Here is a 25,694-nt window from a genome sequence, read left to right on the forward strand (position 1 = left end):
CCTGGTGATTTCCTTATTCGTTTTGATTGCAGAGGCTGTGCAATTTGGACGGGCTTGGTCTGCATCCAAATCAGGCATCCGAGCCCAGAAGAAGACTTCTTGTGCGCCATAGGCTAATTTCATGATCTAGCCTAAGAATAGATACGACTGAAAATTTACCCCTTCCATATTTTTGTTTACTCCCTTTTCTCCCTTACGCTTCTGCGCTGGCCGAGTGAACTGGTGTTAAACATTTTGCTGTGTGCACAATTACCGTGTGGGCAGCTCGGTTTAACGTCTAATTACTACACACTCATACGCTAACACAGATGCACAGAGCACTGAATTTCCCATTTTCGTCAAATGCGACCAATATGTCGGTTATCCAGCATTAACCCTTAAAATTTCTGAATTCCTGGTGTTCCCAGGATTGTAGTGTCGCAAGAAATTTGAGTGGCAAGAAACATGTTTGGAAAAAATGCTAATTTTCTGGTAATTTCTGCACTAAATTTTAGAATGACATTTTGACATTATACGCCATGAAGAAAACTTAACAGAAAATACTGTGCTTGTCACACATAAATATGCTGTAACCAATAAATGAATGCTCGAACTCATTTCTACTCAAATTTCTCATTACTGTGCGGCAAAATTTTGCAGGCGCAGGCCCAACCGACATACGTCCAGGAGGTTTCTCCATGCTCTATGTTGAGCGCCTCTGTGCCTTCGAACAGAAGGAGCAATGTTTTATGACTTATTTTACTTGAATGCATACACTACAGAACGCGTCTGAAAGTCAAAATTATGCACAATTTCATTGTTAGGTTCAAAATAATCTTAGCACTTGCTTGGCCGCTGGGGAACGCTCCTCAGTGGTGTCCCTGTTGCTACGCAGTTTTGAACAACTGACTATGTGAGAGTGTACAGAATACTCTCTGAGTTCTACAAAAGCTTAGACTCCAGAAGTCATGCGTTCGTTAAAAAAGTAAGTAAAACAAAAATCTGTATTACGGTGCTCGAGAGGTCTGACGAGTATATAACGTATTTCTTATTTAACGCCTAAATTATCAGTCCGGTCGTATTGTCTTGCCCAGCTCTAGATTGACCGTATCTCGATTGCATTTGGACGTCTTCACGTGAAATGACTCTATTTTTTAGTTGGTTAAGGCTTTCCCCAAAGAATGCATAGTGAGGATCATTCTTGGTATAGTTTTCTGCGACTTAGTGGCTCCCGTGCACTTTGCAAGCTTTGGAGAAGTGAAAACGAAATTTCTTTTAACCTTAGACAAATTTAGAACACATACCACACTAAAGTGAGCCACATAAATTGCACAGTCTTGTGCAAAAGCAAAATTAGTACACGAAGAAAAAAACATGCAGCCAGCTATTCGGTAAGCTGAAAAGCAGAAAGCTTTTTTTTTCCACGAACATAAGCATTGAGAAAAAAAAAATTATCGCGCCGATCTAGAAAGAGCTACAACAGAGCAAAAGAAACATTCTGATAAAAATAAACATGAACTTGAACTCGTACAGCGCCGCTTGAGGAGGTAGTCGATATTAAGAGCATGGGTTGAACAATTTCTTCGCGTGCGATTCATACCTAGCTGCGAGTGGCAACCATGGCTCATGGAAATGCCGGATGCCGTTTATAATGATTTATTCTATTTAATTTCTTGTGAAGAGAGGGGCAGGGGTAAAAAAAAACAGCATTCTACCAGCTCAAATGTTTATCACCAATGAGCATACTGTGTTCATATGCACTCCCCTCCTTCCAGTTAGGGCATACTTTGGAACCTGGACAGGAAGTCGCGGTTATCTGCACTTGTTAGTTGTCAGTGCAGCGCAAAGAAAGAAAAGACGGTTGGAAGACAGTTGTGGATGCCAGTAAGCACCTGCCCTGCGTAGTCTTCCTTCCGTCTTCTGTTTTTTAGTGAAACTGTACCCTCAAGTGTACGTTCCTTTTTGTGACGCGATAAGCAGCTGTGTCAAGGCAGCTCAGTACTCGAGAACAACAAACTCTTGGGCTTGTTGTTTTTACACTGGCATCCATTATTACTAGGTTATTACTAGATGTACACCTTTGGCAGTGTGACTTCCGCAGCTGCAAGTGTCATTTGCCATTTTATTCATTCTTATCAAAACCTTGTGATTCATATCAAAACCCGGTTCTCCGGGACACCTCTTGTAAAGTGTTTCAATGTAGGATACAACTACAGTTCAGCGAACAGTTCTAGCTTTGAGCGTGCAGGACTTTCCCTGCATAAGTGGCACCAAAGTTGCCCTGAGAAAGCCCAGAAACCGGCATTTTGCTACTTGCTTGAGCATACTCCGTGGGACGCAGTTTTTGCTGATTTTCATCCTGATTTACGTAGCTGGCTTGTCAGAGCAAGGTAGGCATTGTTGCCGGTTTTTGGTGGTTGGAAACATTAACATTTAGCTCTCACGCTTTCCGTGAGTAGTTGCCAGTAAAAATGGCTTCGCAAGGGCGGGCTTTGATTGAACTTTATGTGAGCTGTGAGTGAATGTTGTTCTGCATTGAGCCCTCTTCATAACAAATTCTCTGTGCTGAAAATGTGATAGCTTTGAGTATTTACACGTAGTCTAGGGAAACTACGATGCGTAGTTTAATCCATTCGACTAAAAAATCTCTCAAAATGTCAGCCGCAATTGTTTTGAGTATAAATTTATGGCGAAGAAATACGCCATCACTTGCACAATATAAATGAATGAAGTTTCACATCGTGTTGGCGAAAAAGACAGCAACATATGTGTTGGCGCTTTTTAAAGCGCTAGCATTAGCATTAGCGCTAGCATTTCGGCGATCTCTGTTTTCCTGCGTCACGCAAACAGAAAAAAAACCGCGGGTCACTCTGGAAGCCCTGAATTTCACGTTGGAAACGAGTACAGAACTTCACAGCCACGACGAGTGCTGTGTTACTTGGTGGACAGAGGTGACAAAGTCTGTGCTCGTGAGTGAATTGCAATATCACGATATCAAGGTGATGGAAGGTGATCGGACGGATGATCAGATGGTGATTGAAAGTTAAGAGCAGGTGATGAGATAGAGGTAAGGAGGTGATAGAGGAATTGGTAGCAGCAGTGGGGGGCGGAACTTTCTATGACGTCATTCTAGGTGGCTTGTGCAAACACAAGTTGCATGGCGCATGCAAGCTCCACCTGCGTTGACGTCATGGAAAGCTACCTCGCACGTTCCTATAAAATTTGTGTGCGCAACCCAGTCCCATTAGCCTCGCGCCAAACAAAACATGGACCAGCCAGGACCGCCACATCACATGCTACTGCTTGCTAGCGCAGTCGAACCTTGCTCTTGCAGAGCATAACCTGTCATTTCATTCTTCTTGATTCCAAGAATTATGGTTCAATTATCTTTAAACAATTTATTTCATGTTTGTGCAACAAATAGAGCACAGAGTACTAAATGAGGTAAAACATCTAACGCCATTATTTCCACACGAAAGCGTGCTCACTTCTGGTGTAGAAGCCTTTTAATGTGGGTGCGAATCAAGGAAACAGAAGAATCCGCCGCCGCGGGTATGTGCATTAAGCATGAGGACATCATCATGATCATCAAGCAGGTCATTTCGTGTCACGACAGTGCTTTATATATACATAGTTTTCCCGCAAAACAGTGATCTATAATAGAGCAGCTACCGTCTCTGCGGCGTCGTTTAGATTTAGTTTCCTCGAAACGCCGGAGCAGAGAGGCGTCATTTAATCTGCTGTTAGACTGCAATGTTATTCCCACAAAAGGAAAACGTTTATAGCGTATATATAGAAAAATGACCAAAATAACCGCAGAAAAAGTACGCATGCGTCTTGTAAACTGCGAAAAAGAATTGCACAAGCTTGTAAACGCATCGAGTGAGAACACTGAAAGTTCTCCGAAGGTCTTAAGGCCCGCTCGGCCCGGTCGGCCCGTCTACGTGCTCGGCTTCTTGCCGAGTACGTAGACCTGCTTTCCCCGCCGGCAGTCACAGTAGGGGCAGGCTCCCGTCCTGAGCACCCTGCGGCAGCGCAGCCCGCAGTAGATGGAAGGGCAGGCGCGTGGGCAGTGGCAGCGTCGGCAGCCGTCGGCTTCGAGGACCATCTGGCAGTCGCTCTCCTGGCTGAAGCCCTGGCACGTGTTCACCTCCTTCTCCTCGTCGTAGTCATCGTGCTCGCCGGGGTTGCATGGCTCTGTAAAAAGACAGCGCGACAGCGGTGTGCACCTAAGTGTGAAGAAGCCTAAATATGATCGCAGTGGCTACCTGAACGGGAGACGGAAACCCTGAAGGGGTTTTCTAGCGTGTGAGGGGTGAGTGTAACATGACCACAGATAGCGAGCTTATCCCCGCGTGTTTCTTTGGAACAGGCGCTAAAATAACGACGATACGAATTAATACACTTTTCCTTTAATAAGTGTTTTAATGCATTACAGGAGAGTTGTGCACAGTTACTTTCTTCATGTCCGGAGTTATAAAGAAAGACTTGTGCGGGTCCTGCACAGACAGCGTCACCTTGAAGATTTGATGTAGACAGAAGCAATTATCATGTATAGAGCAAAGGGTGACGTTTCGCCAATAGTTCCTACACGTCACAACTCGTCGTCTTGTATGCTCTGATACCAAGCCACGCGTTACTGCACTTTTCTTTCACATCACTGCGTGTTGTTTTCACCCCGCCGAAGAGACCATCAGAGGTAACGTCTCCTGTTATAACTTCAACCCTGTTGCAAATAGTTCTAAAAAATTTGCACTGCTGATGATATCAAAAGTCGTCGGCGGCTCCGTTTCTTTTTTAATGTTAGCGGAAAGTTTCGTGCAAGCTTAGTTGAAGGAAAAAAAACTCAAAACTTTTTCTTCATATAGACGTCAAACCAGCAAAAAACACAAGTGACTCAAGTGACACACAGCGATATAAAAATATAAGTCTTGATAAACCATTCAGCTCAGTTTATGCCTGGAAGAGACCAAAAACAAAAATTCTGCGAAAATTCGCGCATTGGTTGAGTGTGAGATACTCACTGCACTTTGCGCCTCGAAGCAGTTTTTCACTGCATCGAGACGCAAGAGCACTAGGCGACACGAGAAGGCACGTTAACTTGGAAAGGGTTTTTAACTATTACGTCGATCCAAAAAACATTCATATGATTTTCTTGATGTTTGAATTTGGCGCAAGTTTTGAACCCAACTTGGCCGAACAAGAAGCTAAGAGGTGATTAACAGTTAACTCTAATTTGGTTGCACCAAAGCTCTCGTAGTTCCGTCCTGCGGTACACATCATTGCACTCTTATTTACAGAATTTGTTATTATTTGCCGAACTTCAGCCCTGAAAACAACGTTCACGATTAGCGGCACAATATCCTAGGTCACAGCCCAGCACAACCAGCGATTTAGTTTTCTTTGTCTTGGTGTCCTTGCTTCCCCAGGTCATTTTATGCAATTATGGCAGCACTTATATACAAAGAGTAATTAGTTATACACTAAAATCTGCTGAGCCACTTTCCGCCACTGCTCTTGAAGAATGGTCCGAGAAAGAAATTTATCTGACGTACTCACTAAACATCGCTTTTAGTTAGTCTTTGGTCCAGCGTGGACAGAGAGAAACAAAAGGTTAATGCCTTAGTAGCAGATTAAAATAACAATAGAAACTTGTAACGCTCACTTAGAGCTAACAATCGTCGTCTCTTGTATGATGATGATGATTGTGAATTTTTATGGCACAAGGGCGGCTTTGGCCATATTTTGGCCATATAGGTCGTATGTTATACGTGGCTTTTCAGCAACAGAACTCGATTCATTGCCCAATATTTTATCATATTTCTGGAATATTAAGTTAGAATTGTTACCTGCGAGGCGCGCTACAACGCAGCGATGTATTTACGCACAAAAAACAAGTGCTGATTTCGTTTCTTCCTTCCTTGTTTGTTCGGGCGCAAAAATATTCTTTGTTGCCTTGGTAAGAAAAGACTAAGATGAAGAGGGTGCTGGCTGCAGCATTCTTCTCACTTTCTTTAACAATGGGTTATAGAAAAGATGTTAAAGAGCAGTCCCACCTGAGACTGGAGACATTACATGACTAGCAGGCCTTCCCCTTGCTAATAAAGTATAAGTACCCATAATATGAGCCTTTCTAATATGCTACAAAATTAGGGCGGCTGCGTCACGCCTGCCCCCAAAGCACTAGCAGAGTTCGAATGCTTTGTCAACGCGCACTAGGTTACCGCCGTCTTCGCTTTCAGTATCTATTTAATTTATTATTTTTATTTACTTATTTATTCATTCATTTATTTTTTTACTTATTTATTAATTTACTTATATATACTAGAACATGAAGCACCACAAGGGCGTTATTGCAGGGGGGGGGGGGGGGGGGGGTGTAATTGTAGGAAAATGAACAAGTGGCAAAAACTTAAAAATGCCTAGCACAGTTAGTAAAAGCAAAAAAGTAACAAAATACGTAACATCGATAAGTCATCGTATCAATACGGTGTACGGTGCGGACATAAGTAAACGGAGCACGGGATTGCCTTCTAAGTGTAATCACGTCTTCCTTATCGAAAATAAAGAAACATTATTTGACTATGACAAAGCGCACTTGCATCCCCAACTATAATGTGCAGACCATTGCTGGCAATTTGAAAAATGTTACACTGCAGTAGCGTGCCCCACTTACTTTCGACCGCACTTGTACATCATTTTGCAAATATTGGCTTGGACGAATAAGCGGTATTGAAACTGTCTCCTTGCTGTGTACCAACCCTTTTTTAGCATCCGCAAAGAGACAGCTTCTTCAGCTTCGACACGGACACCATATACAAGGTAGTTCTTTCCTGCCTCTGAAGCATGTTGCATGAACGTCCAAGTTGTTTCAAAATACTGACAGTGATACGAGTTAACTAGTTAACTGCCGTCAGGCGTTCATTGGCAGTAAGTTTGAATTTTAGCATGATCTGCAAAAGTGTCGCAGATAAGCGGTAAGCCAGTATAACCAATGTTACCCACTGGCAATTACGCGCCGAGAAAGGTTCGTGAAAATAGCTATCTTTCCAATGTTGTTCAAAAAGAAGCACGGTTATTTAAGGTCGTCCGCGTGCATACTTGGTGAAAGTGACCCTTGCTTTATACAGATACATAAGATTTCGCCTCTATTGTAGCCTGAGAGAAAAGACAGAGAGCAGCGATTGATGCACGCCAAAAATGACCCAAAAAAGATAGCTCACCACCGCGGTCCCTAAAAGAAGCCGTGTAAATAAATTCGCCGTCGGCATTCAGCTTAGACATCTAAGACATACCTCATACCTCAGACATCTAGTACACGCATTCAATACTTATGTACTGAGGTTACAGCAGATTTTGTTGTAAACTGAACACAATGAACAGACATCGGCACATTTCATTGCGGGGCGAAGCATGTCTTCACTCGGGAAAACCACTAAAACTTACTTGGAGGGGCAGCCAGAACACAAATCGCGGCCAAGGCTGTCAGTGCAATCCCTGCCGTTAGCTTTCTTGTGGTCATGATTGAAAACGAAAGCCAGATACCCCTGTGCACCTATGATAACAAACAAAAACATTAATCAGTAATAAAAACAAAATGAGTTGATTTGGGGCGTTAAATTCCCACAAACAAAGAAACAAACAAAAACAAGGAACCATCATTCGTGACCTTTGTTTGAGTTTATTGCAGTAGTGTCCAGATTACTGCCCTGCTAAGGAACGTGCGTGATATATTAACATTTCTACGGATTCAACAAAAGTTGAGCTGATAGAATGTGGGGAGGAGAGCAGTCGCACAGAAAGGAGAAATGACTAGTTTTGGAAACTAGCGTTATCGAGCTTAAGATGAGTCAACATTGAGAACTCTGTCGTCATAATGAAGCAAGAATGAGAAAACATAATATTACGCTCATTGCGACAAGGAAGCTATGTGGAGCCAAGAAGGTGTTTTTTGGCCGCGAAATATTCTTGGCATTTGGGCATACGTAGGTGTGCAAAATATTTTTTTTTTTTGGGGGGGGGGGGGAATCGGTCGCTGTTAGCTGATAAGTGCAGCATTAGGGATTTTTGTTCATGAGCTCCACCTGATATGCTCAAAATTTATTCAAATAAAATACAGGGTGTCAAAATTAGGATTTACAGATTTCTTAGAATTAGGCGCTGAGGGGTACCTAAAATCCACCTTTGCGCAAAAGTTATGCGGCCAGGGGACCCAAAGTGAGATAATTGTTGCAGTCAGTAGCCAAATCAATGAGATATAACAATAAACTCTTTAGTCACAGAGGATAACGTGAATGTTTATATTGGAAGCAGAGATGTAGCTGCATTTCTAGACTTCTACATATGGTAGAATTCTTCTGGTAGAGCACGCGAGTTCCGAGATATTCGCCCCCTAAGTTTTTACTGACTTCGCGTAATTACGCAAGCAGGGCGGTGGCAGTCGGCGCTAAGAGCCTGCCTTGTATGAACCAACTGTTACGTCGGGCACGTCTTCCGTTTCGTCAGGCGAAAGTGAAAGCAAAACAGGTATCAATTGATCCAACCGCTCCATGCCTTTGGTAAGTGAAACGCCTCGGCACGCCGGGAAGATTTCCGCCCCAGTCGTCGCTACCTTGCATGCGCAATTACACAAATCGAGCTGAAACGTTTGGCGCGAATATCATCGAACACACGCGTATTCGAATTCTACCAAAAGTAATTATGCAGGAATACGGCAGTCTCTAAGCTTCCAATATAAATATTGCAGTTTACTTCAGTCAGTAAAACTCACTTTTAGATTTTTGTTAATTACAGCCCAGATGGTAACAATTATTATCTCACTTCATGTCGCCGTGGCCGTACAACATATGTGCAAAGGTCGATTTGACGTTTCCCTCAGCATCTAATTTTAACAAATATGTACCGATTGGTTTTGATCACCCTTTATTGGCACTATTTTATCTGGTACCAAAATGCATGAAACTACTGCTCGTATACTATCGGTCTCTAGGCATCAGTAATCAATAAGACAGGTATAAATAAAGATGCGTAATTAAGAATGTGCAAGCTTGAAAGAAGCAAGCTATACTATTGAGATACCTTTTCTTAAAAGGAAGTACTTATTTGTGATACTTAAAAGAAATAGTTGCTGCAGGGAGCGAGTTTAATGGTTTATCAACGACACAAATGAATAAACCACTGGATCAAATTCCTCCTGAAACTAGTTGAACTAAATGTCACAACTTCCGACGGGACCCGCATGCGCTGCGGAACGTTTGAATTTCAGCGCCACGCCTTCGTGACTGCTGCAAGCTCTCGCCTATGGCAAAGACGAAAGTTATTGTTTTCTGCTTACAAAACGCTCAATTCTTACGCCACTAGCTTTACGAAAAATGATTTACGCTCACCTGAAGGAAGCTTCCGTTCACTGTCTCCAAGTGCGAAGTGTCCTGAAGAAGGACAAACGTTGCGCTGACAGCCTTTAAGAAAAGGGTGTACGCCGACTGGATGCCGACTCTCTTGTGGACGACTAACAGTGGGACCTTAGTTCTAAGCAAGAGGACCGTGCTTTATGGTCGTGTTGTGATAAAGAAGAAAGCGAAGGTGCGCACTTAAACGCCGTTGAAGGCACTTCTCGCAAATACAGCCGCGCCTTACGCCCGTAAGCTTTCGCGTTTTCTACGAGAGGAGATCAGAGGCCACGGACGGCACTTTTCCGCGCAGTCGCCAGTTGGCAGCACTCTGTCGAATACTGCCGTACTCGGTACGGACACGCAGCCAGAAGCCAGACCGTATAAAGGAGCAATTTTGACGAAACGCTCGCTGAATTCTGAGCAGCCTCCGCCTAGAAGTCAGAGGAAAGCGCGGTGTTGTTTTCCGAACGACGGCTATTTCGCCACTTTCACGCGGTCGCCTAAGAGGGCTAGTTCCGTTCAGTAGTACGGGAACATTTAGGCGGCTTAGAGCCGTTCACTTGGTCCTGATTGCGACCAAGCGCTGGTCATTCACTCAGACTGCCTCATAGACCAATGCCTCAGCCATTCTTCGGAAGTGTAAGCCTCTACAGATATCCCAGGCGCGGCTTTGTGAAGGAATGCTGCAAGCGCCTTTGTGTGATACTCTCTATAGACAGGCAGGATACCTAGCAGCCCGTAAGGCACAGCACAGAACTGTTAAAACGAAGTCCGTAGCAGCTGTTTCTTGTGCTTACGTCAAGTTTAGCCTGCGGCACAAGGCGATCACGCTCTCACCTAGAACGGATGTCTTTGAGGGGCTAGCGGTGATTTCGAATACAATGAAGGACACGGTACGTGGCAGAAGAGATTCAAGGCTGAATGTGCTTCTCCGCGAGTGACCAATGCTCTCTGACTCATATGCGCGCCTAGAAGGAAAAGTGTGAAGCAATAGTTGGCGGGTTCCCTTTGCATGTGTACAAAGTTCGTGCACTGTGTTAGCTTTGCCTCTCTATTCTTTGCAAGCACTCATTTTACAAGTGGAAATACCGGTCACACGCAGTACATGAGTAGCTAAAGTGTCGCCACTTAAACGATCGGTGTTCCAATTTGCCTTGTGTCGTTGTGAATAAGCCGCGTTGCTTTAACGTGTGTTCTAGATGTCTTGTACGAAACATACTGGCTTGTCGGGGGCACATTTAGGGCTCCTACATATTATCGAGAAGTGCCTTTTAAGGAAGCCTAGCTGAAACGTTTCGGTGGAGCAGAGAAAACTCGCCGCAGTTAGTTCCTCAACAGTTCTCCAGGAGCGGCTCGTGCTAAGCACCGTTTCAGAAATGGGTGCATTGAATATTTATTTATGAGCGATGTATTTAAGAATGACATAAGATAGAGTGTCCAGATACAACGGGTGCTGCATAGAATGTGTCCACTAACATCATGGGCCATGGGAACCTTTGGATGGATGGATGGATGGATGGATGGATGGATGGATGGATGGATGGATGGATGGATGGATGGATGGATGGATGGATGGATGGATGGATGGATGGATGAATGTATGGATGGATGGATGGATGGATGGATGGATGGATGGATGGATGGATGGATGGATGGATGGATGGATGGATGGATGGATGGATGGATGGATGGATGGATGGCAAACTTTATTAGGTCCTGCAAGTAGTGATGAGTAACCACTAAGCGGGCCGCTCCCACGTCGGGACCGGAAGACCAAGCCTCACGGCCACGTCGTGGGCCTGTTGGACAGCCCAGAATTGTTCATCCAGTTCCGGGCTGCGATGTGTCGCCTCCCACTTGGACGCGTCCTTGATCGCCGAGTCTTCAATTCTTGCGCAAGACCAGAGCATGTGTTCGAGCGTGGCTAAATCACCAAAATCCTGGCAATAAGGCTCCGTATACGTCTCAGGATAAAACATGTTCAACCTCCGTGGGCAAGGATAAGTACCAGTATGTAGTAAGCGTAATGTAAGCGCGTGAGCCCTGTTTAGTTTAGGATGCAGCAAACCACAAACCCTGCGATTAAGAAGGTAATACATCGTGATCTCACTGTATGTGGAAGGGACTCTCTATTCTCGGGGAGTACCGACACGCCGTGGCTCGGGGCAGAGCGGGGGTTAAGATCTCGCGCTGCCTCATGAGGGGACTCATTGAGATTAAGAGGGGCTCCCTCAATCATCCCAAGGTGAGCAGGAAACCAACATAAGTAGTGTTGAGAGATCTCACAGGTCTGCATAATCCTAAAAGCAACCTTAACCACCGAGCCCTTCTCAAAGGCCCTAACGGCTGACTTTGAATCACTGTATACAAAAGGCCTGCGCCTGTCAACCAGGGCGAGAGCAATATCCGCTTGCTCCGCAACCTCTGGCCTATCAGTCCGAACGGTAGCAGCGTTAACGACACTGCCCTCATTGTCCACAACTACGGTAAACACCTTCCTCTCCTCGTTAAATGAAGCATCGACGAAGCCAACCCTCTGATTCGCATCACGAATGAGTCTCAGCAAACAAGCCCCCCTGGCCCTTCTTCTACCCACATTTCGCTCCGGATGCATGTTCCTGGGAACAGGCTTGACATGATACCGCTGACGGACCTTCAAGGGAATACCGACGTGAAGCTGCGAAATCTTCTCCTGATTAACACCAAACTCTCTCAGAATCTGCCGACCGGCGCTAGTCGTAGAGAGACGCACCATCTTCGTCCTCTCCTAAGCCTCAGCTATCTCATCCAAGGTATTATGAATTCCCAGCTGGAGAAGTCGGTCGTTGCTGGTGCACATTGGCACTCCCAACACTTTCTTGGTGATCTTCCTAATCTGCGTGTCAAGCATCTCCTTCTCTGATGGTTTCCACTTGTGCATGGCCGCCACATAAGTAAAGTGACACAATATACAAATGCGTGCATAAGCCTAATCAGAATATACTCCTTCAACCCCGGCTGCCTGTTGGCCACCCTCTTCACTAGGCGCACCGCATTTTCTGTCTTAGCAATGATCTTCTGGATCGTCAGCGTGTTGGCGCCGTTCGACTCAATCAGCATCCCCAAAACCCTGATCTTATCTACCCTAGGTAGGAAACTTTGGAGACCTCTCCGTAACTTTAAACATTTTAGTTTTTCTTAATATAAGATGGACGAAAGCTGGGGCATTCGTCCTTTTTTTATTTTTCTTGCATGCTCATCTCTTTATTCTCAGAGTGAGAGAGAGGGAGGGATAAAGTATTTATTGTAAGCCGAGCACGATGGTCGAGCGATTTCGGGGGCACCCATAGTCCGTGGCGCAACTGGCGTTCACTCACTGACGGACATGCTGACCAACGTCAGTTGATGATCTATGGTATCGCTGGTCCGGGGCACCTCGCACTGCTTATATGTCGGGGTAGACAGTGCTAAGTGTTTTGGCTTGCCTGTGAATTACCACGATACATGCAACTCTTCTTAGGAAGTGGATTACGTACAGGAGAGAGTAGTGCAGGCTACCTGGAGCAAATCCCTGGATAATGCAAACTAAATTATACCCTCAGTTATGCTATTGTGCTCCGCGAGACGCACAAGGGTCATGAACCGTCGACACAGTAGCCATTTCTTTGAACAAGCATAATTGGCTATAATCATGCGTGTAACTGCGCGGTAAAGAGCGAGCGACGCCAATAATAGTAGAGCAGACTAATGCTTCTTCTCAGAAAGAAAGAAAACCGCAATAGAAATCAGACCGGCGAGACTGAACACTCAAGACAGCCACATGAGAGTGTGCAAAACCAAGTATAGGGATAAGCAAGGGGACGAGGGTGATCCAAATACTTGTATAAACTGAAATGAGAAAAAAGAATACAAGATCGGTGGCTCAAATCGCCATTGCCGAAACCGACAGTTTCGCTCCGTAAGCATTTGCCAGTGTGGATGAAGACGCGCATTCTGTGCCATTTTCGGGTATGTTTGCGTGCGCTCAGCACGTACGCAAACATGTTATGACCGGAGAAAAGCGCAAAGCCAAGCTCCTTATTTAAGTCAGGTCTTGGGATACTTACGGTCTCTGGCAGCTGCTTTCCTGAGCAGTAAGAGATGACAAAAAATGACGCTTGTCACCAGGGCCTTGTTTTCTTATTCCGAGCTAATAAGCAAAAAAATAAATAAACTTTACCATGCGCAAACTATAAACACAAATGCTAGTAAAGAGGCGCTGATAAGCTTCGAAGCTTATAAAATGTGTTGAAATAGTAAAGTAGCGAAGAAAATGAAACACACTGCCCTCGTTGAGTATGGAAATGGATGAGAAAATGATTGATACAGCGACGGCTTTCGAAGTACAACGAAAAAACGTCAGAAGTATAGTGCATACAACCGAAGGTCCCACAGATGTTCTGAGCTGCTTCTGTGAAGATTAACCAGTCGCTTAATAAACAGGCAACTGTAAAATGAAGGAGTCACTAAGGACGATGATGACATAACCAGCGTAAATGTATGCCAAAGAAAAATCAAATTCTAGATGTCATCAAGTAATTTCATGTGTAACTGAAATTGCACAATCAGATCTATTCACTAATTCATGAGACCACGCGTATCAAAAGTATAACTTGATTAGTACATACAGAACACTTTGCCCAACAAAATTTTGTTTTCCTACTGAGTCAGGAGTCATGTGCTCAAACTTCAGAATCACATTTATTGCATGTAACTGTTAGCTTTACAGTCACAGAAAGCGAGTCAGGGTGACGAAGTTCTACTTGGTCCTTTTATCAGTCTTCTATTCCCAAGACATGAAATTCGCATTCCTGAAACACAGGACAAAACGGTGTGTTCTTGAACAGGGCGAATTCTTGAAACCTCTGTAAATCGTATAAAAACAGGCTCCAATATTATCCCCTTCTCCTACCTCTTTACTATTGTTTAGTTTATTCTGTCTTCAAAAAATCCACCAGGGGCGGCTTTTGCTGACTGCTACGAGCGAGTCTTTGAAAAAGTGTTCTCGAAATATAAAAAACTGCAGTTTGTGTTAACATTTTCCCTAGGCTTCCTTTGTTAACAGTAGAGCAGTCGACAAATTTGCTTTAAGAAATATATACAAAACAGCAAAACGTGGCGCCGGCCTACCTGACACGGGAGCCCGTGATAGTGTTCATTTCATGCGCATCCTCTAACATAAGACTGCTTGTGTTAGGTGTCAGTTGCTCGACGTTTTACACCAGCAATATTATGGGCACCGCCATGAGGTAATTTCAATCTTACCTTGGGGCTGAGAGACGAGAATATTAACATATAAACAGCGCGGGTTACCGCTTCAAAACTCTAAATCAAGTTCTATAGATGACGTTATTTTTTTATGGTAGCAGAGCCTCAAAGACAGGTGCTGTGGTCGGCATCTAGTTTTATGTAACAGTGTAACGTGAACCATCCTTATATCTAGCGGGTTTTTACTTGTAGGACAACTCAGACACACATTAATAGTTCTGTTAGATTCCTGAAGCCACTCAGGCTATAAGGGACACCGTGGTGGAGGGCTCCGGGAAATTTCGACCACCTGAGGTTCTTTACCATGCACTCACATCGCACTGTACTCGAGCGCCTGGTATTTAGCCTGCATCGGAATGCGACCGCCGCGGCCGGCATCGAACCCGCGTCTTTCGGGTCAGCAGTAAATATGCAGCGATGGCGGCGGCTGCACACTATTGAGTTCCGCGTAAAAAGGGTGTTTTAGGTTAATCATCGCGTTGTACTTTTATTTCTGTACAACTTCTAGGCGGCTTACGTGTGCTGACAAAAATAAAGCTGGCAGCAACTTTTTTTCACATGATGTGGAAATGTCCGACTAGGTACGGTAGCTCGCGCACTCTAGAATCCTGGGAGGCTTTGCTCTAAAGCCCCGAGACCCTAACGTCCAGCAGGACATCCTCAGTCAAGCCCTTGCTGCTGCTGTGTCCCAACGGATTCCGGCCGACGGCTAGGGGCGACGGGGGATATGAACCTCTCTCCTAGCGTTCATTCCCTGGTGATTCATTAAAGTTGGTTCTCTCTCTCTCTCTGCATGCTAACCAGCAGTTTCATGGTGGCAAAGCCAATTTTCCTTGCATTTTAAGGTTACCGTCACTGTTTTGTTGAGTGCCCTAATATTACCTTTGCCACAAAGAAAAAAACTTGCTGAATAGATATCTGACTTCAGGGGAGAAGAAATTACCGCGAAGAATTCTGTGGTACTTGGCAAAAGCAAAGCGAAATAAGCCTTACACACAATGGTAGCATGCGATGTAAGAAAAGTTATCTGAAGTGCCGTCAATTTTCATGCACACGTGTATTTTCGGAACAAAAGGAAAATGTCTAAAGTAACGATAAATTATACTGGTGCGAAGACCGCTAGCTGAAAGAGAGTCATCGAACAGTGTGTTATTTGTCATGACAACGTGCGGCCAACGACCCATTTTTCTAGCATTTTCCCTAAAGAAGCCGAGCACAAGACAAGCGGGAATGCTTGCACGTATTATATCGCTGGCAGGTATATGGCGCCTCTGGGGGTGGAAACACGCACCTCCAACATGCGACATGGTTGTTCGGAACCTTAGATCACTACGAGACAGAGGTATAAAAATGGCTAGACTGCGCCTTGCATATTGAAGATGCCCACAGTCATTGGTACCAAAGAAAGCGTGTAATTCGGCCCCAATAAAAAACCAGAAATTTGAACATCTGGCAGGTTTGCAGTGTTCTTGTGGCGCTTAAAGAATAATGCACCAAAGTAGCATGGTGCATCAAAGTGCATAAGAGCAAAATAAAAGATGGCTAAACTTACAAGTGCCTTTTTAAAAATTGCGGCGTCCCTGCCATCCAATCCTGGTGAATTCTGCGGAAAAAAGAATTGGTTGGGGTATCACAGAAAGAATCGTTTTATCTCTGAACGGAGAGGTAGAGTTATTTTGCATTGAACATTTCTGCCATCTTAACCATTAAGAGCCAGTTTTAGTATTAACAGGTGCAGTATGGAGAGTGCAGGGTCGTTCTGTAAAAAAATGCTACGTCTTTGCCAAGAATAACCGGGTTGCAGTGACCAAAGAAAAAAAAGCATGCCGGTGAACGAGCAGTTACGCTATCGTGCCTATATTTCAGAGGTTACTAGAGTAACTTGCGTGAGGGCAGTCTGTGCCTTCGCTATCATCGTCTTGATGGTAATGAAGCACCTTACAATAGAGAAGCACCGACGACACCATGGATGGTTTTGCAGACATGACACGTGGATATATTTCAATTCCCTTTTCCGGTCGTATTTCAAAGAAAAAAATAAAAAACTTCGAAACGGCCAACAAAAGAGACTTTGCGCACATAGTTAGCTGGAGCCGTGTATGTATGTTAGGTGATGCTTGGCTATGATTCGTATTTATAGCCCACAAAAAGCGCGGAGAGCCATTGTGCTGTCTGCTTTCCGTCTGTACGTGTTTTCTTTGTGCTGCGGCAAGATGATTTGTAGTGTTACAAGGCACTAACTAGTCCAGCGGCCTGCGCTTAGGGTCTATAGGCTACTTAAAAAGTGGCTTTTCAAAACTGAGCAAAATAATATTCATGAAAACTTCCGATTTAGTTTAGTAAGGCATGTTGCTGGGCAAGTTGGTTAAGCATCTTTGAAACTTGGAAAGAATCCACCTTGGCGCAAGTAAAACTACACACACAAAGGAAATACAAGGAGACAACGGACAGGCGCCAACTTCCAACTGTTTATTACTCAAGAAAACCACACACACCCATAAATAGTCTCAGGATACGCCCACTTTTTTCTTTCACTCCATGTGCCTATCACAGCCATAACCTATCACCCTGCATTATCAGTTTTTTCACAAAAAATTGTACTCCGCCGCATACAAATTCACTGACGTGTCACTCACACACAAAGCCGCCTTTTTCTTTATGTGAAACGCTTCCAATAAAAGCCTCGCCTGTTTAATCTTGCTCCTGCCAAGAATCCTCGCCTTTTCCAGTCGAGGTTCGCACTTGCACATATTAACATGGTTGACCAAGTTGGCATATTTATCTTTATTGTTTTCAACCTTTTTGCAGTGTTCCCCAAGGCGTTGGTTGATGCACCTCCCCGTTTGCCCTATATAGGACTTTCCACAGGTCAGGGGTATCTCGGACACCACTCCTTCCATACAACGGGTGAAGACACGCTGATGTTTTATATTGCATCCAGGGCGCACAGTGCCACAAATCCGGGGTATAAGTTTGTTCAGCTTGTTTGGTGCTGAAAATACTAGCGGTACTTCGTGTCTGTTAGCCACCTTCTTCAGATTATGTGACACTTTGTGCACATAAGGCATAACTTCAGGTTTTACCGAAGGGCTCCTTTCTTCCGGATTCTTTGGCCTGGTACAGCGTTTTGTTTTTTGGAAGAGGGTTTCAGCGACGGCAGTCAACTAGTTTAAATTATTGGTTTTCGGGTTATTAAATCAACTGGTTACTGTGTACTTTGGTGTTACAGTAACGAATAAAAAATCAATTAGTGTCACATCAATCGTTTTTGAACCAGCGCTGCCAGCTTGTTCTGCCGTTTGTACTGCAACAACAAATAATCGATATCCAAGGCATGCCCCTCGATAAGACCCAGGTAGTAGGAAAGGACAGAACATTCGCGTATTCTACAGATTAACATCGGAGCGGCATTAAATACGGTCACTTAAAGCAAGAAGACGAATCACCTAATTGAAGAACATTTCTGTTTAAAGTAAGCATTAAACGTTCGAAAAATTGGGCTCAAGGCTGAAGTTTCAGTTCAGAGGTGGCAGATCATCAAAGATCTTGCCTCGCACACTTTACAAGCTGATTCATTTGATGGAAGAAAAAACAAAGCTGTTTTTAAGTACGCCGAATTTATCTTTTCTAACTATAGTATTCAGGCCTTAAAATTCATTGTGATTCTTTTGAAACATTTATTCCTCAATATTTATTTCTCCACAGTGTTAGTTGCTGCTACTGTCACTACAAATGGGCTAGATACAAATATTTAATTTATATAGGCCGTAACGAATGAAGTTAAACAGAAGATATATGAACTTCATGAAACGAAAAATACAAGTCTACATGCATACAAGCAACGGCCATCGGTCGCTTGATTAAACTCTTCGTTTAATTTGCCGGGAACACTATATGAACTACGAAATGGTTGGTAAGGAAGCTTACCAGCAAGTCATCTGCACTCAGCATGTCCTTCCAGCATCCATAAAACTGGAAGTATAAAGGCCTTTTGTAAAATAGGCACTCACGGGTACGTTTCCCCGGAGCACTGAAATCAATTCACATGTTTCACGGAAAAAAGTAGCACTCTGCTTACCATGGTGTTGAAATGCTTGTCGGCACATCGCTGTGCCCAAAGCTCAGCTAGCGTGGACCCCGGCATCAGCTTCACTGCGCAGAGCTCTTCGTACCTTTGGCTGATCTTTGACAGCTGGGCAGAAAAGTAGTGCGGTGCCTCTTAGGTGCATTTATAAACCATGCAACTTTCCGTGCAAAAGAAGCTTTTATAATTTGGTCGATACCTTTCTTGAACGGGCAGTTTAATGCTCTTTTATTACATTGAAGCCGGTGTGCCATTTAATTGAAGCTAGACCTATGACATTTATGGATAATTCCGCTAACGTGACATGAGATGCTGCCTCAATTATCAAAGAGGTGTACATTGTACGGATGTGTGGTACTCATGCTCTGTAAGTGGGTGACTGTTATGCGCGAAGGTTTTGATGTCGCTGGATATTTATTAGATCCACGAGCGCCTATCAGTCACGTGACTAGTAAGACCCATCATATATAATGCATATGTTTCTGCACTATCAAACCCGTGATGCCGATGTCACTTTTTGCGAAGACGCGCTCTCCGCATAGGAAGGTCTGAATTGCTGATTCTAATTAAGAGAAAAACCTTAACTTTCTCTCTAACGGAAGGGCTAATCTGCCCCCCCCCCCCCCCCCCCCCCCCCCCTTGCCCCTACCTCCACTTCTCCCGTTCATCTACAGAGGGCTTGCTACCTACACCACAGACCACTAGTGTATCTCCCATTTGAGCAGGAGAAAGCGATCAGTTCATTGAATGGAAATGAAGCCAAGTTTTCTGCCACGACAAATATACCTTCAGCAATACGCGGGCAACGCTGTCAAGTCTTTGAAATATACATGGCACACGACAACTGTGGCTGAACGCAGGTGACAATGAAGGGCCGCCTCGCAGCCTTTTGAGCATAATAGCCCTAAGTGGAAATTCTTGATAACGCGGATAGGTGAGAGAAATTTGTTCCAAGGCCGCCAGATACCACAATAACGAAATTTGCAAATACTGTAACGGGGGGTTTGTTACGAGGTACTGGGGCGACGGGAACGGCAACGGCAGCAGTCTGGGATCAGATCGGCAAAAGACACACAAGCGTAGCGCTGGCAAAAACTCTCGAGAACACTGTCACCTCGTCTTCGTCTTTTCAAATCATCAGACGCATCTTCTTCTTTAGCCTTACAATCACCCCGGGGACAAGAGGAGCCATCCTGGCGACTTAGGATGATGGCAAGACGGCGGGGTCGTAGTAGGGCTTGAGGCGCTGGACATGAACAGTCTCCCGTCCTCGGCGGCGGAGATCAGGAGACGGCGTGAGGGGTTCCACGATATAATTAACCGGAGAGGTGCGCTCCAGCACACGGTAGGGACCATGGTACTTCGCAAGAAATTTTGAGGAGAGACCGGGAGTTCCTGAAGGGATCCAGAGCCACACAAGTGCACCAGAAGTGTAGTTCGGTGGGGTTTGGTCTTGGTCGAGGCGGGAGCGCTGGCGATGCTGGGTGTCAGTGGTGAGTGACCGGGCAATTTGGCGGCAGGCTTCGGCGTGTTGCGCGGCGTCGGAAACAGGCCGATATTCGGATTCATCAGGGCGGTAAGGGAGGATAGTGTCGATAGTAGCAGAGGGTTGGCGGCCGTAAAGTAGGAAGAAAGGAGAGAATCCGGTGGTAGACTGCGTAGCGGTATTGTACGCATAAGTAACGTACGGAAGGATCTCGTGAGCCCCAGTACCCCGCACCTCCACCAAATGTAACGGGGGGTTTGTTACGAGGTACTGGGGCGACGGGAACGGCAACGGCAGCAGTCTGGGATCAGATCGGCAAAAGACACACAAGCGTAGCGCTGGCAAAAACTCTCGAGAACACTGTCACCTCGTCTTCGTCTTTTCAAATCATCAGACGCATCTTCTTCTTTAGCCTTACAATCCATACTTAGAAGAGAACAGAGAACTGCAGCAGCGATCGCTCCTCAGGTATTTGTTCCACCCTTGTGGCGCTATTTTCTGTCAGGGCGGCACTTTTGTGACACTCAGTGTATAAAATGCTCACGACAAAACATTTTTCGCAAGTTCGCATGACTCGCTTACGTTCGATTCCTGTGCTGCTTTCTTAAAAAAGCTTCCTTTATGAAGTGATATGAAAAATAATGTGTCCTTTCTTGACATTATTTGGACTGTGAGCTCAATTTCTTACTAATGCATTGCAAACCTATGCAGACACTGGTTCGTCAGCTGCGAGTCACTCACACAGCCTGGAAGAAAGAAAGTAAAAAAAAGGCCTGAAAACTCACTAGAACCTGACAGTAAAATCTCAAGAACGCGTCAAGATTACATTATAGATACATTAGGAATTTTGTACATTGAAAAAATTTCATAGCAAAGCTGTAGATATGCTCCTGCAGAAACAAGTGAGCGAAGGTTGTGCTGTTCTCATGTGGAAAAAAGTTATATGGCATAGGTTATAGCAAGACAACCTCAGAAATGAGGGAGTCTGTTGTAAACAAATGATCAAATTATAGATAGGGCAGTTGCGAAGCGAAACTAAGGGCGTCACCTTGTCCAGCACGCTGTTGTTCACAATTTCTGGACCATGGCAGTTGCGAAGTTCTTCCGATAGGTGCTCTGGAAATAAAGGCAATCAATTAACTCGTAACACTTCATAGATAGATCAAATTAGGGAAAATCTGCGGCAGGATTCGTTCTTCCATGACAAGGCCTAAAAGCGGCAAAGCTATCACAAGGTCCTGTGGTCAGCGCAATCGGTATTTCGCCTTCTCGTCGGTCTCTGCTCGAGAAAACCGACCTAGTGAGCAAGATAGGCTGCACTCGTGCGTGTCACCCAGCAATTACAACACTGCACTGAAAGCTTCGCACTTGTCTGAATACTGAATCGACGTTGCCGTTCTCTTCTCGGCACCAGTCGAAAAATTATCACACTTACAACTGTGCGCCGTAAAATGGTTTCAAGTCAATAGCTTGTAACACTGCTGGATTAACGAACCAGTTAGGCAGCCAACCATTGGTTCAGGCAATCGCGGTGATGTTGAATGTTGAAATTCATGCGCCTCCGGGCAACTGCCGCAGGCACAAAATGGAGGCGTTCGTCCAAATTTTGCGGGCTTGTTTTGTGTTGTTGCCAAAATGGTTAAATCGTGAAAAACGAAGTTCTAAAAGCCGTGAATTGTAATACATGTATGGAGCAGCTTTCTAATGCCTTGCAAGGACGAAATGCCACGGTTGATTGCAAGGAGAAGCAGTAATTATCAATTACTTTACTCTGCTTCCTCAGCATAAACGTGTACTGTAGTGGACTGGAATTCCTCGCCGCTATCTAATTCGCACCATTCTGCATAAGCTGGGGCTAATCTATAACAGAAGTTTTAGCAATATTTTCTAGAACATAAATCGCCACCCATTGAGTGCGATTTTGAGATCCTGTATGTGTAATGTACGTGGCTTGAGTATTAAAACTGATGTTTTTTGATGCTGGCCTGAGTTAACGGTCCGTAATTTCTGTGTTCAGGCTACCAGTCTGTAAAATAGGAATCAGATATGATCCAGTTACATTATATCGCATTACCGTTTCAGTGTAGAGTAGTACGTAATGAAGAATAAAATAATTACATCTCAGCCTCTTAGACCAGCGTTTAAGATAAAGTTACGCTGATATTTTACCATGGCTAAGCAATTGTTGTACTCTTCTTTCAAGGAACAAAAATTGATATTAAATATCACCAGGACTAGTCATTCTTGTTGCTAAAAAGCTCTCTTTGCTTCCTTTTTCTCCAAGGAGCTGATGAGCGTGGCTACTCGAAAAAAAAAGAGTTGCAGGAAATGCTTACAAGAGAAATGTGCAAAAAACACCACCACCTGTCTAAACTCAAGCTTAGTGGAGCCGCCGGCTTTCATCTCCCGACCAAACACTTCAAAGCAAATTGAAACACAACCCAGAATAACGACCAGCAAGAACTTACCTTGGTGTGGGCATATTCTTATCTGAGAGGCAGCGAGTGCAAAGCAACAGCTTACGAACGTTAAAACGGCCGCGTAGTTCATGGCGGAGTGTGAGGACACGCAATGACGAATGTAAGCACAGAGGTGCTACTGCCCTGATTGCGGTGGTTCAGAGACTGCTTCCACTTGGATCCTTTCCTTCTGCCAGCTTTGTGCGCATGCCCAGTGCATGCGGAGACAGATCCTACGCGGATGGTTTACTTCGGCGGCGGAGTAACCGATCACGCCAAGGGGGCGTACGCTCCGTAAACCCTATAGGCGTCGCGCAGTAACTTGAGCGCCTTCAAGGGGTGGGCTCTCACGTAGTTGTCTGGAACTATGATCCTGGGCTCGCTCTCGGGTCTGGTACGCGAAAATAGCTCAGTAAGGTTGTGAACAAAGTGCAGTATGCATAATATTCCTGTAAATAATGTAGGAAGCTTTCCACGAATTGAGTACGGGATAAGAGACGTGACAATGCTTTAACACCGAACAGTGGAACAAAATTCCGTTGTTATCCTCAACTCTTGGTGTCAGCAGTTTCATCGTCGCAGTGTGCTGGCTTCGCTATTAGAAATTTTTTTTATCTGATAACCCTGGTACATATATGTATATGTTAATCTACCTCATATCGTGGAAATACCGTGCTCGATCCCCCTACTGCCGCTGGGTAACCGCTGCTCATTCAACGGGCACAATATTTCCACTAGACCGGTGCTCAGATTCTTTGGGGTGAAATACTTGACAAAATTGTCCTTCGTCACAAATTGGTGCACGCCAAAAGCCCATTTCATTACGCACTTCGGCCAATCAGCCTTGCGCACTTAAAATCACATCGGCGTAAGCGTTCGAAAAACAGTTCGTCACAGAGCAAGGCATTGCGATTCCAGCACAGCCCAGCGGTAGCCGTGAAGAAACGAGCAAAATTCTCTCTGGCCATGAGTGATTCAGGAAACTCCGGCGAAGCCTACCGAGCTCTGAGCGCGAAGAACTCCATTTCAGCTTCTCTGCCGTGCTTACCACTTAGCTTCCAAATATACACACAAGAAAAGAGTTCAAAGCATGGTAATTTTGCACTTTAAGACGCCAGAAAAACGTTGGTTTTATGGCATGGTCATTAATGGCTGGAAAAATAGAGATGCTGAAGAGAGGAAAACAAAAAGATTGATGTCTCAAAACAAATGAGAATGCAGCAAATAGAAGCGCAGAAATAATGCACAAAATCCGATAAGAGCACTTTTAAGTTCAGCAGTGCTATTGAAGCTTCTGCCAATGCTAACTGTAAGAGATTATGTTTTGCTTTTCTAGAGCGTAAGCTGAAACAATAAATGATGTCAGCTTGCTACAGACATTCTGAGATGCGTGGCGGATATATTCAGGCCCATATCCTTTGTATTGACAAATTAAGTTGACTACACCTAGGAGAGATTGCTCTGATAAACTGGGGAGCACATTGCAAAGGTTTCAAGAGCCAGCTGTATCATATGCACAACTCGTATCGGATTCAGTAGGTTCTTAAGTTCAGTTAAACTACAGATCCAGATTCAGTTAAACTACACCTCCTGTACTGTGACAGAAGCCGACCGTTTATTCCTACTAATTTTGGGTCTCATCTCTGCGCACTCTCCCCAACCACTCCTTTTCATTGTCAACGTAATCAACGACTCCTCTATATCAATCCCTGTCACATCGCCCTCTTTACAGTGGGACCCCTTTGGACATCACTGCTTTTTTACTAGCCGCAATATGGCGGCACATGGAGGGCTGCTAACATACGCCCTAAAGCATGTTGCTGCCAAGGCTGACAAGAAGCGCTTCCTTGCGGCCAAAAAGGAATGAAGTTATGTTCGCCCACACTGCGTAGTATATTTCAATTTTCGGGGTGCTCCCTCAACGTTCTCTTACACGCACAGCAGGTGCATGCTTGCGAACGAGAGACAGGAAGAAAAGGTAATAGGATATGATACGGTTTTCAGAAACTAACTTAGCTAGCATATTTAAAGTGAGGACACTTTGTCTTAAGGACGTTAAGGACAGGAGTGTGTACTGCAACCCTCGTGAGTCCCTTTCTACTTCTTAATACGTAGCATATAAAGCCGATTTAGCTGTACTTTGTTCCACCTGAAAAAGTCTTGAACAAAGAAATTAACGTCTTGTGCTTTTACTAGACCCCATATCTCTAGATATACGCACTGAAGACTGCAGAATAGTCGATGATGTATTCAAATGAAAAATAAGAGGTATTTTCAACATGTGTATGAATTTCAAACTACAGTTTTTTGTTTGGCGTTGACTCCAGCGAGAACCATTCGTGAGGGGGCTTTTCGGACACGCGGCATGAAGTTGTTTACAGTCCATTCCGTCGGCGCCCATCCCGTACATACCTCTGCTTCGGCGGCTGTAGTATCCACCAGCCTACCGTGGTGCTTACAGGCCACTATGAAAACGCCAGTAGGAAGTCTGTTGTATGCAAAGAAAGTTTTCTTGGGGTCGTATAAACCTGTTCTGCTGCTTCTGAATTCATCTGAAGATTATAGCCCTCTCCCTTCTCCCGCCAGAAGCAAAAAAAAAAATAACCTCACCAAAGCGGTGGACTGCATTTTTTACTGATGTATGCAAGCGCAGAGAAGCACTTCGGGATAAAGAAGTCACACCAAGTCTCAATCAACAAAGACAGAAAAGAGATCTCTTAAAAAATAACCAAGCCGCGAGGTTATTTGTTTTCAGTGTGGCTGAACACTTATGGCAACCCTTAAACTCTATTTCTGTTTAAAGGGAAGTGAAGCGTTTGCCCGTCATTTCGAGGCCTTATTGTCTTTTGGAGTGCTGTAAGGGCTGTACTATATGCTTGAAAAGTAATTGGTTATTTTTAGCAAATACTGTACATAAACAATTTCCTACGCTGAGAGATGTCCGTTGACGGAATGGCACTTGTGACTGCGGCAGTTTGCTTGCTCAGTGCCAGCCTTAAACAACTGGT

The 25,694-nt window shown here is 44.6% G+C and overlaps 1 protein-coding gene across 1 annotated transcript; it reads right to left on the bottom strand.

Moving 5' to 3' along the window:
* Window positions 1-14,071: 14,071 nt before the first annotated feature.
* LOC144132875 (uncharacterized) lies at window positions 14,072-22,898 on the bottom strand. The gene is made up of 6 exons (XM_077665590.1): window positions 22,696-22,898; window positions 21,276-21,343; window positions 18,736-18,849; window positions 18,585-18,629; window positions 16,210-16,260; window positions 14,072-14,200 (listed from the first exon to the last, which is right to left on the bottom strand). Exons 1-6 carry the CDS (start codon window positions 22,775-22,777, stop codon window positions 14,165-14,167), a joined length of 396 nt encoding a protein of 131 aa, XP_077521716.1. The 5' UTR covers window positions 22,778-22,898; the 3' UTR covers window positions 14,072-14,164.
* Between the last annotated feature and the right edge of the window lie 2,796 nt (window positions 22,899-25,694).

The sequence above is a fragment of the Amblyomma americanum genome, chromosome 5 (genome assembly GCF_052857255.1).
Source record: "Amblyomma americanum isolate KBUSLIRL-KWMA chromosome 5, ASM5285725v1, whole genome shotgun sequence".
Classification (NCBI taxonomy): domain Eukaryota; kingdom Metazoa; phylum Arthropoda; class Arachnida; order Ixodida; family Ixodidae; genus Amblyomma; species Amblyomma americanum.

What these genes read in the sequence shown, in the direction of transcription:
- LOC144132875 (XM_077665590.1), bottom strand. Translation starts at nt 22,777, where the DNA reads ATGAACTACGCGGCCGTTTTAACGTTCGTAAGCTGTTGCTTTGCACTC. An exon ending in ACAAGCATTTCAACACCATG is followed by an intron (nt 18,630 to 18,735) that starts GTAAGCAGAGTG and finishes TTATACTTCCAG; the next exon opens with TTTTATGGATGCTGGAAGGA. An exon ending in TGAGTGCAGATGACTTGCTG is followed by an intron (nt 16,261 to 18,584) that starts GTAAGCTTCCTT and finishes TTTTTTCCGCAG; the next exon opens with AATTCACCAGGATTGGATGG.